This window comes from Pinus tabuliformis, chromosome 3_2 (genome assembly GCF_031772625.1).
Source record: "Pinus tabuliformis cultivar Carrire ecotype Pingquan chromosome 3_2, CPIR1, whole genome shotgun sequence".
Classification (NCBI taxonomy): Eukaryota; Viridiplantae; Streptophyta; class Pinopsida; order Pinales; family Pinaceae; genus Pinus; species Pinus tabuliformis.
In genome coordinates, this window is record NC_142302.1 from 724,410,597 (window position 1) to 724,425,811 (window position 15,215).

Below are 15,215 nucleotides of genomic sequence, written 5' to 3' on the forward strand. Positions count from 1 at the left end.
AATATCCTTGTTCATCCTTCTTCCTAGAAGCAACAGGCTTAATGGTACGAAAACTATGATAGTTAAATAAAGAGCAGCCTTCCTAAGAAATAGGAATTATCCGAAAACTGTAATAGTTACATAAATAGCAGCCTTCCTAAGAAATAGGAACTATCCAATCCGACTATGCATAATACTGAGAAGTTGCACAGATTCCATGGAAAGGGCGTGAGAAAGGAGCAGTATAGACCAAGGAAACTTATCAATCGAATTTCACATTAACAGTGTTAAGTTTTGCTACAATCTTCCATACATTGGTATAAGCTGAAAGAAAGAGTAACTTCTTTTAGTTAAAGATATCACTTTATCAGATTCATCTGTTGACATACCAGACAAGAAAGCTAGCAAAATATAATCGAAGGATGCAGCATAGTAGATTCTAATGGCATCCAGCCTGATTTTTCCAACAACCACCCAGCAACACAGGCTGAGAATGGAACACAAGACTTGCAGTTGCCAATCTGAACAGTTTTCTGATTGATAACAAGCTCGTTTTAAAAAGAATAAGACTCCTAGACATAAATACAAGCATTTGTATAATCCAAGCCCATCCATCAATCAGGAATGAAGAATTCTACTGCTTGTATCACAACTAAAAACAAACGAATGCATATCTAGAACATGAAAATGAGTACCATACGAGAATGAGGCAATTAAAAAATAAGTCGTCCATACCAAATCAAGAAAACACAAAATGAAATCGTTACATAACAAAACCAAGACTGAAAAAAAAGGAAAGAGTTAAGGTCATTAAAGCAGAATCAGCATTAGGATCATAATTCCTAAAAAAAGTTAAATACTTTAAATCAAACACTGCTGAAAATAAAGATGTAATGATTAGCAGTAGCACAAACAAAAGCCTAACAAGAATGATTAAGGCATCCATATTCTGTAATGTCGTCTTTAAGATCATAAAATGGACTGATATATGTCAATCCTCTCCTGGAAAGAAATGACAGTAGATAAAAATCCTTTCTCTGTTAATGTATGATGAAAATGTGTGTTACATTTAAGAGATGTAAATAGAGTATTATGCACGTATCTCTCCTTGGAAAAGGATGATTCTCACACATTCCAGGCCATCTTAATTGGAAAGTAAGGAGTCAAGGAGTTCAGAAAAATAAGAGCAGAGCACAGAACTGCTCATCCAGAATAAACCCAGTTGTGCTAAGAAATCTTTGAATGCTGATCTGGTTGACCTGTGACATGATACTGAGTATCATTTACGTAATGAATCCATACATATAAATTGATAGTTGAAGCAAGAGTCACCCTGAGACATCACAAGGGCAAAATGTCAGCCATAAATAGGCATTCATTACAAGCATGTTCGAAGAGAAAAAAAGATTTCTTTGCATTATAGTTGTAGAAAACCATCAATAGGAAGTTGGAACACTATTTGATGTTTATCTGTAAGAAAAATTCGTTTAGTATTCCATATGTCATACTGCCCAAATCCCTAGTTGCTGGGTTCAGCTACATAACACATTAGGGCTATACAGTGTTGTCCATATGTGGTGTGAGAATTTGCCTACATTGAATATGATTTTATGACACGGCCAACTACAGCCAACCAAAAAGCAGAAGATTAACAGTGTTTTCTTCTAGGCTTCAAAATATATAATTGAAACAGGAAAGGTATTTCCATGCTGGATAACTTGTCATATCTTACCAGACAATGTATGGTACTAGCAAATATGCAGCAACAGGTTCAACATGCCAGAAAAGATATATGTTTGTAGCAATAGCAAACCACAGCAGCATAATATCAGCAAAGGCAGCACCCTGTCATCACAGATGATAGAAATATTAAATAAATTGGATATGAAGTTTGCAAATATAAGAACAAACTCTCAACGAGATGAACAATAATGAGGGTGTAGTTACAAAATGATCTCATACCGGATTATGCATGCCAAAAAATAAGGGAGTCCACAGTAGGTTGAGAAACAGCTGTAGAAGCACATACAATAGAAATCACTTAGTCAGGACAAGACAGATTTATAAATGAAACATTCCATGTTAGCAATTTGTCAGATTTCCCACTGATTTTTGCAAGTTTAGTTGTAAGTCTCAACCACAAAGTGAAACCCAAAGGGAAACTTAAAAAAACTATCCACTGTCACTTCTGTAGTACTTTCTGTCACATTAGGCTAACTCTTATCTGGCAAAAGGAGGAAATACCTACGCAATCTAACTCTTAGCAATGGATAATGACTGGAAAGCTCTCTAGAACTTGGAATAAATCTGGCTTCTAATATTTCAGGTGTAAATTCCAGATTTAAGAAACAGAAAATAAGTAAAAGATAAAGAATTAAAGGGGTTTTCTAGAGTCATGGTAGATCTGATTTCTAATAAAATAGTTGTAACTTCCAGATGTGCAAAACAGAAAATTAAAAGAATATTTTTTAGTGTTTTAAGGTGGTTGAAAGGGAGGACAAGTGCCTAGATCCAATACTGGGAAATGGAGTTAATAGGGCAGACTTACAAGTAGTTCTAATAATGTTATTAGGGAAAACTGCACTGCAAATTGCTACAGCAAGCCTAATATAGCTGTAAATTAATGCAGAAATTTATCAAGGGTCCGACAAGAGATACACCTCCAAGCTTATCAATGGCGTGTTCTACTAAGGAATTAAACTGTGCAATGCCTCCTAAAATGATACATGCAATAAGATTATTTACATTAATAAAAACAACAAAGAAACTAGAGAAAGTCCATGCCTACTATGCTTCCACTGTGGGAAACATACCCTTCACTTGTGGCATCATGAAACAAGTTTTTGCATGTGAAAAAATCAGAATCAAATTCAGCAATAAAGCTTCAAAGAAATCCTCTCACATCAAGAAGAATGCAATCCTATATTTCCAAAAGCCTTCAAAAAGAATCTAGCATTAAGTCTCCAGAGTTTTGAGCACTTTCAATAACCATTACAAGCAGGAAGAGCCTCTATTATATATAGTTCTCTAGGCTCAAACCTCTTCAACAATAAAATAATAATATCAAGGCCAACGATAAAATTTATTATCCACCAACTTTCAAAGTGGACAAGTCAAGCAACCATAAAATATTAGCGGCTATGCCACATTTATAAATCTCCAACAAGATGAGCTCCAGAAGGTAGGACACATCAAAAAAATAGGTGAAAGTCCATCTCATATGCTCCAACTTCCTTCTTCAATTTCTTTTAAGGGAATCATTCCACTAACATACCCTCAAAAATTGTGCAATAACCACCTTTAAGTGACTCATATGCCTCTACTAGGTGACACATCCCTCTTCAAAGCATGAAAAATATGCCATGAAACCCTCAAGTGATGGAGCAGCTCACAAGAAATGTCAATGGAATGCCATAAATGATTATCACATGCTAAAAATGGTTCCCCGACGCTAGGATGTCTCCTCAACAATCTCATCAATGTGGTCTCCAAGGTGTAACCAATCCTCACAAAGTGTACAAACCAATATTGCGAAAACCATTATCAGGATTAAATCGGCAAGGGGAAAAAATCGGGAAAAAATCATACAATACAAAAATATTCATTTTTTTCATTTTTTTTAATATCTAAAGCATCTACAACATAAAATAAATAGATTGACACATAAATATGATAAAAGAACTAATATATAAGATGTGTAATATCATATCTAGTGCTACATCACACATAATAGTGAATCATGTCCTGAATAGTAAGCACTGACTCCTGAGTCCCAACTCAGCCTCAAAATATCAACAAAAAATATAATAATGTATCTCATATCATGAGTCATAATGTCATATACAATGAAATGAACCAAATAACTAATACTACTGATTTCCTCTGCCCCTGTTGCGAGAAAATGCAATAGCTTTCCCTTTCCCTCTAGATGTAGATGTGGCTGGAGTTGGTATTGGACTCTGTTATGCTCTAGAAGCTGAAAAAGGAGCTAGAGGAGGTAGACCACATCCTCTACTGGTGGTAGGGGTAGCCTAGGTAGGTGGTGTCACCTCCTCCTCATGTTACTCCTCCTCCTCCTCCTCCTCCTCCCCCTCTACGCCTTCCACTACCTCCTGCTCTAACCAATCATCAGTAGACTCCCTAAGAGGCCTCTCGGCCTCAACCCTCAATGCAGCGATGGTGTCAATCCCATCCAATGAGATGACATCCATATCAGGTATCCTCTCAAGTTGCCTCACCCACAATCGAAGATTGTAGTAGACGTAGACCATGGCATTAAGTCGTTGGGACTCCAACCTGTACAAAGATCATAAAATAATAATTATAAAAAAACTATTATTTAATGAATTCAAAAAATTAATTGGAAATTTGGAATATTTTAAGTTTTAAGTTTAACCTGTTGTGCTTCTTGTTGTGTATTTTTTCAAATACACTCTAGTTGCGCTGGCATTCTGAGGAGCTACATGTTTGGCTTAGGACTCGAATGGAAAGCTTTTGCAGATGGGATACTCTGGCACCATAGCGAATCCACCATGCATCTACAACAAAATTACAAATAAAATAAACATAAGAAAAAAAATGAAATTTGAAAGTTGAGGCAAAGTATGATGTTATGAACTTGAAGAGACAATGAAATTTGAAACAAACTAAAAAATACCTGGCATTTGAGTCTTCCTATCAACCACAACCATCTCAAAGCCAAATGTGCCACCTGTCATCCTATATATCTCCATTTCTTTTGAGATTTGTGCACGTTTTGCTAGACATCGCACCATCCTCTGAACACAGGTTAAGAATCCATCCATGATCTCAACATCAAACAATGTTCCACCAAGGTTCTGGGACGAGGGGGCGAGGGGGCGCGGGAACGGCCTATGCAAAAGCTCCCCACCAATTTTTAGGAAACGTGGGGGAGTGCCAGGGTCTTAAAAACTTATAAATATAAAATATAATTTATTAATTGAGTCCACTATGACAATTTGGTTTGAATTGAAAACCTGCAAAGCATGATTATTGATATGAATATCATTTGACATTATCTAAATTTATAATATCATATAAAATAATAAATTTAAAATTCTAATTTATAATCATACATCAATGATCATACATTATGATTAAAGTTTAAACCATATTGATGTTCCACTTCCTACTATGAACATTGAATATTGAATAGTGAATATTCAATATTGACATAAAATTATAAAAGTAAAGTCTGATACATCATACATCAAGAGTCCAAATTTTATAGAATTATAAAAGATTAAAGTCAAGTCTGATACATCAAGAGTCAAAATTTTATAGAGTGAGAATCTGAATAACTAATAACACAAATGATAAGAACTGAGAACATCAACATATCAAAAGATAAACGAGCATAACGCAAAATATGCCTCAAGGTAATGCTCAAGCCTCAAGGTAATGCCCCTATAGTCTCTACATCCAGCTGCTGCATGAATAAATCAGGATCAACCATATCACCATCTGAATCTGAATCACTAGCATTCTCAAACATGCTAAGTGGCACACCAACCACCCCCATTTGTCTCTCATCAAGTCTCTCCTCCATATCTACCTGTGCATCATCCTCTAGATCAACATCCCATCGTGTTGCTGGTCCCTTCAAATACTCAGGTGTCTTCCTATGCTCAAGACATAGCGCACTATGCACAACAACTAACTTCTCCGCTCTTCTAGAGGTAAGCTTGTTCCTCTTGATAGAGTGGATGAAGCTATATGTGGACCAATTCCTCTCTACTGCAGAGAAACTAGCAATCTGAGAAAACAAGCATGGCTAGATCTTTGAGCTCTGGAGCACCATCCCCATGCATCCTCCACCAACCAATCGGGTCATCTTGGGCTAGATCTATGCGATCTACCCAAGCACCACATGTGTTGAAGGGGCCACTAAGAGATGCAAACTGAACAAACTGTCTTCGAAATTTTGACCCTTCCTCACTGTACATCTTTGCAATTGCATCTAGGAAGCCTTTCTTTACCTCTAGATCATTAATAGGAGGCACCCTCCAGGTCTCTCAACATACCATTTTGAGTTTAATGCATATGCTGCCATGTGCAAAGGTGTGTTCATGCGATCCCACCTACGCTGAATGATGGGTCGAATCTGGGAAGTATAAAACTTTAATGAGGGCTCCCTTTGCTGAATGGCTACCTTCACACGACCCAACATGCTATCAAAGGTCTCATAAATTTCTCCAAGACTAGGAGCATCTGAATCAGTGTAACGAATGACCTCCACAATAGGGCCCAAGAATGACACCAAATAAGAACAATCTGCCCACCAATCATTGTCCAACACCTAAAGTCTGACCTTCTTCCCAGTGTCTGTCTTTGATTCTGACCACCTTCTCCACTCTGAACTCACAACCAAGGATTGTAGAGGTGCTTGTACCTCTATCATCCTCTCTAATAAGAGAAAATAGCTAGCATATCTAGTATCAGTGGACTTGAGGAATTCCTTCCTCGTGTGAGCCTTGTACATAGCCAAGGCGGTGTGGTGGTTGCAGATAAACATCTGCACATCTCTTGCCGCTGACACCAAGTCTAATATCCACTGAATCTTGCCAATGTCCTTCAGTGCATTATTGAGTGCATGCACACAACAAGGAGTCCAAAAAATGTGTTGATACCTGTTCTGAATCAATAACCCAGCTGATCTACAAACTGCTGCTGCATCTGTCACAACCTGCACCACACTATCAGGCCCAACATCCTCTATAGCTTCTCGAAGAATCTCAAATTGGAAAGATGCATCCTTGCGCTTTCCAGAACAGTCAACAGCTTTAAGAAAGAATGGACCTTCTGAAGATGTCACTATGATGTTGATTAGTGGGCGTTTTTGGATGTCAGACCATCCATCCATAACAATAGAGCAACCAAACCTCAACCATGTTTTTCTCATTCTTTCTTTCTGCACATTAATTTTGGACACTTGTCTATCCAAAATTGTTGTTCGTAGTTTATGTTCTCTGGGTGGTACATATGAAGGCCCTATTTTTGCAATTTCTTGGACCATTTCCTTGTAATAAGGAAAACGAACAACATGGAAGGGAATCCCATTAGCAAAAAGAAATTTGCCAATTGCATCATCTGTGTCATCTCGATCTAGAATGTTGTACATCACAGACACTGTACCAGTACCACCCATTGCAAAAGAACGAGATGCACCAGTGGAAACTTTTGTATTTTTTGATGAAGCACTGGATGGAGGAATATTTGTGGATGGATCAACATGTCTACTAGAGAACAATCCTTTTCCAATGGCTGCCCTTTCTAGCCTCCAAAGTTGCTCTCTTAGAGTTGAATCCAGGTTTTTTGAGGGACACATATTCACTCCTTTACCTGTAATAGCCAAAATGTGTTGCTTCACCCTAGTATAGCTGCCAACAAAGTGATGCCCACAAATATTGCAGACCCAATCACGTGAACCACCACCAACTTTTGGAATTTTTTTTTCGGCAGTCTAGTTGCATAGATTAGAAGTGGTTTTAGAGGATTAAATGTCCCCTTTGCAAATTTTTCCAACTCTCTTAGTGGGCCTCCAGAATCTACACCATGCCTATTCTGGGATCTTGCCCCCCTGTGACCGCTTTCAAATTCTTCTTGTGCATCATGTGGCTCACTACAGTGGTAGCTACTCTCACTGTTCTCACTGTTCCCAAAAGAAGTTTGACTCTGACTCATAGTTGTAACTTTGTAAGTTGTAAGTTGAATGACAAGTCAAAATGTAAGTTGCAGCCTGTAGGTTGCAACCTGAAATGAAAAAAAAAAAAATTAGAAACATTACAGCTACAGCACATGCCACACACATTGAAGTTTTCAAGTTTTGAACACTGATTTTTTTTTAATTTACAAAAAAAAAAATTAAAATAGAAATTAAATTTTAATACAGTCAAAAATTATAAACAAAAACAGTTTCAATTTTTTTTTTTACAAAAATAGTTTCAATTTTTTTTTTAAAACACAGTGAACAGTGAACACTCAAAACATAATGATAAAAAAAGAAATGAAAAAAAATCCTTTGCTCCTACTTAGAAATTAGAATATAAATTGAGATGTGATGTATCTTGATGAAAATATAAAAAGATGTGAAGATATTAACGAATTACAGGTAGATCACTCTAATTTTCGGTGGCATTAAGGCTACATACTGAATAGTGAAAAGTTAAAACTGCTTCTATAATCTATTCACTCAACTAATAATCTAATACCTTCTGTGTTTAGGAAAGAAAAGGATATAATTTAAACCCATGCTCAATTGTTCTGTAGTCTGCACATAAATGATAAATCTCTCAGCTCTGTCAACGTGCCTTGAATTAGTTACAAACTTTGCTCCAGATCTCTGAAGATGCCACTATTTTGCTCTAAAAGGGAGACCGAGAATCATGACTAGGTCTATTGATAGCAAGTGAATTCAGATGTATAGAATACCTCGACCATTACAAACTTCCTCTTGCACAGTTTTGTATTGAAGATCAGATCCTAAAGATGTAAGTGATATGCCCAAAATAATAAAATATCCAGACCTTCATCGGTTCAACCTCCTTTAAGGCTTTAAATTTATAAGTGAGACATGGAAACCTGGTTTCTTTCGAGAAAGTTGCATTCATACTGAAATTAAAATATTTTGACACAAGGTTAGTTGGCATGACTTCTATGTTTCAGATCTCATCGCAAGAGTAAAATGTCAAAGCAGAGGTGCTGCACCAAGTTATAGTATTTGTTCTTGAGAAGATGGGTTCTTGACTCCTTATTTTAGTAGTATAATACCTACATATTTGCTGGAACAGATCTATGTTGGAGACAGAACTCGTTGAGGGACTAAATTTGAACTTCGAAGGAATCTTTTGCAATTCTCTAGTCAAGAACCATGGTGACTCCACGAAAGCACTGATGGCTGGAAGAAAATATCAAAACATGGAACCTCCATCTGTAGTTTAGTTACGACAACATTGTCGCTTAAAAAAACAGCCCTCAAGACACACCAAACTATGTGCACTATTGATCTGTTGGAGACTTATATCACATTTGAACCCCATCACATGGGAAAATTTGGAAGGGCAGTGTTTTCCATGCATTCAGAAGATCTCAATGCTTAAATAGGTGTAATGTGTCCATACGTTAAAACTTAAAAACTCATTTTGAAGGGCAAGCCTAAGAGAAAATGAATCAGAATAACGCATTTTAAGCAATAAACTTTTGTAAAATAAACTGCAAAAAGAATTTGGGCTTGGAAACAATGAACACGTCTTCAATGAACAGCAGTTCATATACAAAAACATATCCAAACACATTCTTTAGATGCACTCTAAACGCAGTTATGCAGTTGCAAATGCTCATGAAATGAACTGTTACTTACCTGTTAGGCTGTAGCAGTCCGCTCCTCGCACGCAGCGCTGCTCGCACGATGCTTGAAGGGAGGTGCTGCTCGCACGATGCTCGACGAGAGTTGCTGCTCGTAGGATGCTCGACGAGAGGGAGGGAGGAGTTCTGGAATGATGAATCTGAACAATGAAATCGAACGCTGTGAGTGGAGCGCTCAACAAACTTGCAAAGGCTGTGAGTGTGTTGTTCATGGTTTATGCTGCCGTTTTTATAACATGAAACAGCTAAATTCCAAAACCTTAAGCATTAATTAACTGTTAATTAAAGATTAGGTTCAGCATTAAGTTAATTAAAATGGTTTTTGTTGCATTAAAGGTGTGCCACGTCCCCCCTCGCCCCCCCACATCCCCCTTTTCGAAAATTCCCCCTCAGGAAAGGGAAATGACTCCCTGGCACGTCCCCCTGAGTTTCCTCATTTTTGGGAGTGTGGGGAAACGCCCCTTACTCGTCCCCAAGTCCCCGGAGTGTGGGGGAGCGAGGAAACTAGACCCCTAGGGGGGGTGAGTCCCCGTGGAACACTGCCATCAAATAAGAACCCACACGGGTAAGAAAATGCGGGGTTCAGGTAGATCCCTGCAGCATGAATGGGATGATGGAGTGTGTGGTTCAGGTAGATCCCTGCAGCATGAATGGAACGATGGAGTGTGTTGTTCCATCGTTCATTAATTACTTCCCATAGGAGGAGTTGTTTTTGAAACCCCTCATCTCCCTTATTATCATAGTAGGCCTGAATGGATTCTTTGGCCATGTCCATGGCCTCATACAAATAGCCCATTGCGGGCTTCTCACCATCAACTAATCTAAGAACCTTTACCAAGGGTTCAGTAACGGTGCACGCCTCCTACACTCCTGCCCAGAAATTTTCTTGGTATGAAACTCATTTGCATATGGCCTCTCCTTCTGGTTTGCGACTAAATGTTAAAGCACGCCACTCCTCTAAAAGAAACATCCTCTTCACATCCCACACAAAATTCAAGAGAGATTGAAGAGATATGAAACTGGTAGCAAACCGTGTAATGACGGGGCGCACCAACTCCTTGTTGTTGGTGAATTTTCTCATCAAGCTAAGCACAGATGCATGATTATATATCAATTTTGTAATGTTTTTTTAAGAGTCAACAATATCTTTGACAAAGGAATTTTTTCCTATGTCCTCCAACATCAAATCAATACAATGTGCAGCACAAGATGTCCAAAATAAAGTAGGATGCCTCTCCATAAGCATCTTGCCATCAGGAACATAAATGCTGCAGCAACATAATTTGTAGCATTGTTTGTTATGACTTGGACAACATGTTCTGCACCCACCTCCAAAATAAACACATCCAGCAAATCACATAATAATTTTTCATTTTTGATATGTGAAGATACATCAACAAATTTCATAAACATTGTCCCCTTGGGACAACTAATCAAGTAGTTTATAAGGGTTCTCCCCTTTTGGTCGGTCCAACCATCTGACATCATAGTGCATCATGTTCGTGCCCATGATGCCCTAAAATCCTCCAATCTTTTGGTGCAGTCAACCTTTTCATCTTGAAGAGTGCGGCCTCTAAAGTCATCATAAGAAGGGATTTTGTACCCTGGGCCAACAACTACAATGGCATCAACAGCAGGCTGGAAAAATGGATTATTCCTTGCAATGCTAAAAGGAATATCACTCCAAAGAAGAAACTTTCCCAACAACTTGTCAGCTTGTTCTTTCTCATTTTTTTTAAGCATTGAAGTGATAGATGGTTGTGAACTAGGCGTGGTTCTAGGAACAAAAAATGATGAGGTAGCTACAGGGTTGGTTGTAGACATTGATGCTGAAGTAGAACCAGTGCCACTTCCATATTCACCTCCTAACACTCTCCCTACTAGTTGCTTCTTCAGATTTGCTTTGGTCACTTTGTCTTGCTCTAATTCTTCCAATGATCTCATGGCTCTTCGGATGATTTCCGCATTTGTATTGATGCAAGGCCCTATATCATGTCCGGGGATTTGTGCAAGGTGATACTTCAATCTATAAACCCTCTGTGACATACGCTGCCCACGCAACTTGTAAAACAAGTTCATTCTATCAAACCCTCCATCAGGTTCACCAAATTCCCACAGAGGGTCCAATTTCCGTGGCATGTTTGTAACTTGGTTGAACTCTTGAGTTTTAATGTAAGACGAAGTTTGAAGTTGAACCTCTGGCACAATAAGAATTGCAAGTTAAAAAAATTTATTAAAAAATTACATACATGACACAACACATTGAATTTTTGACAAACATACAAAAAAACCTCAACTCAATCCAAAATGAACTATCTCCACTCTATGCAACAAAAATAAAAAAAGAAACACCTTCAAATCTACTCAAAAATCATTAATAATCAATGGGTTATAGAAACCCAAGCAAAAACAAGAAAAAAACCAAAACAAAATGGCAAAATTTGGTGCCCATACCTGAAAACCACGGTTTGCCGAAGAAATTTGATCCAAAGACGAAGTTCTCTTGCTTGGGATGCTAAAATCTCTTGTTTTTCTCCTCCTCTGCCCTAGTAGACGCCTTCCTCTTCTCCTCCTCAGCTCTCAAACAACTCCGTTGTCTGCTAAAAATGACAAAAAAACTCATTTTTTTCCTTATAAAACACGTTGTCCGGGAGCCTAGCGATTATTTCCTATCAAATCACAACTATTTCGAAAAAATCGCGATTTTTTCAACAATTTTTTGAAAAAAAAAAGTTTGTAATAATCAGGGGATATTATTGGGAAAATGAAAAAATCGCGATTTTTTGATGTTATTGCGATTTTCGCAACACTGGTGCAAACAATGAGTCCCAAATAAGAGGAAGTCAACAAACTAAACAATGGCATCATATCGACATGCAAGTTCAAATAAAGGCCTACTAACTCCATGGAAGAAATGGAAGAAAGGGACCACCAAATCACTTAAGCAAAAAAATAACATAAAATGTGAAGTACCTCAATAGATGTGCCAATAAATAAAGGTGAGCACTCCACTTGAGGTCATCCTCCACATCATCATAAACTAATCCAAGTGTGAACAATTCACATAAGCAAAGGTGCTCATGAAATAAGCCTCCAAAATCAATTCAAAGTCAATCAAATTAGTTGTTGAGATGGCTATGCTCACCTAAACATATGTGCACAAGAGTGCTCAACTAAGAAAGATAGTCCACGTCATCATAAAGTGCTCTATGGGTACAAAACCTCCAATTAAGCTAGGGCACTCACACCATGAGGTTCAAGCAAAGCTAAACCATACCAGATAAAGTCATTGAAATGATTGGAACCATGTGAAAAGGGGCGTATATGCAAATCCCTCTCCATAAATATAATGTCGACCATCCCAAGTTATAATCCACATGTGAAATAAGGCCCAATGTGCTATGACACTGATCTACTAAGCTTATGTGCGATCAAACCCCATATGAAACACAACCAAACCTGGTCATTAGGTGACTAGAACAACATAGACAGGGGAACCTGTGGAGTGTTATCTCATAGTGGTAAACCAATACATCAAACATTGTGAAAATTTCATCGATTGCAGTAATTGGAAATTATTCTCCCAACTATAAATTTAAGTATGCAGTTTATTTGCTACGAAAAACAATAAATAAAATCACAACTGCAATTTTCACCATAAAAATACTGCGGAAAACAAAATACTGGAAACTGAAAAATTCTAGCGCACACACAAGAATTTTGACACTGTTATTTTTGGACAATTGCCCCCAGAAAAACCCAATGTGGGAAAACCGGTGTAGCAGATGAGGGTTTTATTATTATTCTTTAGCAGCAAATCTGAGTACAATAATTTGAATGCCAAACTGGCAATCCAATCTGAGAGAATCACTGGCAAAATTATTCTAAGGATTGTTTCTCACCCCATAGCAGATTTCAACTCCCAAGACTTGCCCCTCGGCAATACGTATTGCTTTCTGCGTCAACCTATGCGCCATGCTTTGCGCAGGCCTTACTGTTGTTGCCTCTGGGAAATTCTGAAATCTATAGCTTTGCTTCTCTTTGGCTCTGGAATTGATTCATTGGTCCTCTTGATCAAAATCCCGACCACTAGCTACTGAACCGATTACTCCTCCAACTAGATCGAACTGCTTTGTTGTTGCTACTTTCGTAGTCCTTGCCCAGTCCCTCTGGGCAAACTCGCACTCTCTCAATCTAACTCTTCCAACACTAAGAACCTCCACTAGAATATTGATTCACTCCTCTACCACCTGCTACTCGATCTCTGGCTCGAATCCTCTTGCTAAATTACTTTGCTCTAGAAAATCGATCTGCCTAGATCGAGTGTATGGACTGGTGTTTCTTCTCCAAGTGCCCATCAAACTCTTCTTATAATCCTTTGTTGGAGCACTAACGGCCAAGATTAAATCTTAATCAAGGGCTAGGATGATCTTGAAGTCTATCCGTGTGAGTTTCTAGATGATTCACACCTTGACTTAATTAATTCGGATTAATTAACCATATTCCCTAAGTTTAAACTTAGGAAATACTTAAAAACTAGTTAATAATCTAATTAAGCCATATCTTGGTGGAATTTCTAGAAACGATTTTTGGGTTTTGTGGCTAGAACACATCCGATGCTATAGAAACTAACACTCCCTCTTAGCGAGGACTGTGTTCCCTCTGTAGTGCTGCACATCCTGCCACAACACCCTGTCTCTGTATCACCTTTGTACACCCTATCTCTATATCACCTCTATTAGGCTGTTGATGTCTGGTTGTTGCTGCCCAACAACCACTGTGCAACTTTGATGCTGCATCTGTGTTGTTGTTGACACTGTTATACTGCTGCCAACACTGCATTTGCACTACAACTCCCTCTCATTTGTTGTTGTTGCAACTGCAATTAAGAAGCATCCAAAATAATTTGTCCCTGAAACTGAAATGGGTTCTCCACCATACCCATCTACTCTTTAAAATAGAAGAACTTAGCTCTCTAGAAATTTTCTGAGTATATTTGCAACCTTCTCTTCCATGGGAACATACTATAGCTAGACTACACCACGCTGTACACAATTTCTGATGAAATGGCATCGAATATTTATGTGTTTCGACCTGTCATGAAACATTGGATTCTCAAAGAGCTTGATGCGACTCTCATTATCATAGTGACATTGGTCGCCTCCAACCTCTGCCTAAGCAAGCTTACTAGCAACTTTTGAAGCCATATAGATTCACATGTAGTTGTGCTTCCTGCCATGTATTATACTTCTACAGAGCTTAGTGCTACTGTCTTCTGCGTCCTGTTGCACCACGAAACCATCCCAGATCCAACTCTGAAGCAATACCTACAGGTATTTTTCCTGTCTATTGAACTGTCTGCCCAAGTTGCATTTGTGAACCCACCTAGTCTGACGTCATCCTCTTGGGTATATCTCAACCCATACTCAACTATGCTGCGAACATACCTCAGAATATGCTACACTACTGCCCAATGTTCCCTCTTCGGCTCTACCATAAACCGATTGAGGGTATTGATTACAAAACAAATATCTAGCCTAGTATTGACCAGATACATGAGAGACCAAATGAGTTGTTTATACAAGGTGGGGACTAGGGTTGACATCCTTGTCATCTGATGGATCTATCTTCTTCCAGTTTGTGATCATGGGTGTAGACATGGGTCTACAATCTTGCATTTTGAACCTTTTCAAAATATCTATAGTGTATCTTGCCTACCTAAGGAAGATCTCCCCATCCTTCTGCAATACTTCCAATCCTAGGAAATAGTGCATTAACCCCAAATCCTTCATATCAAACTTTTTTGCTAGGTTCCTCTTGCAGTCCTCTATGAGCTTGATGATCCCGTCAAG

General features: G+C 38.3%; 1 protein-coding gene and 1 long non-coding RNA gene across 2 annotated transcripts in view; both read right to left on the minus strand.

The window, feature by feature from the left end:
* Positions 1–992: 992 nt before the first annotated feature.
* Positions 993–15,215, minus strand: part of TSPO (TSPO(outer membrane tryptophan-rich sensory protein)-like protein) — a 163,156-nt gene continuing 148,933 nt past the window's right edge. The window contains exons 5-7 of the mRNA XM_089416923.1: positions 1,942–1,992; positions 1,712–1,824; positions 993–1,312 (exon numbers count right to left, since the gene is read on the minus strand). Of these exons, the coding sequence (XP_089273049.1) occupies positions 1,207–1,312; positions 1,712–1,824; positions 1,942–1,992 (270 nt within the window). The 3' untranslated portion in view covers positions 993–1,206. The remainder of the gene's footprint in view (positions 1,313–1,711; positions 1,825–1,941; positions 1,993–15,215) is intronic.
* LOC149182671 (uncharacterized) lies at positions 3,731–4,884 on the minus strand. Its single transcript, XR_016257634.1, has 3 exons — positions 4,637–4,884; positions 4,376–4,517; positions 3,731–4,275 (listed from the first exon to the last, which is right to left on the minus strand). It is a non-coding gene; the product is annotated as an uncharacterized LOC149182671 (long non-coding RNA).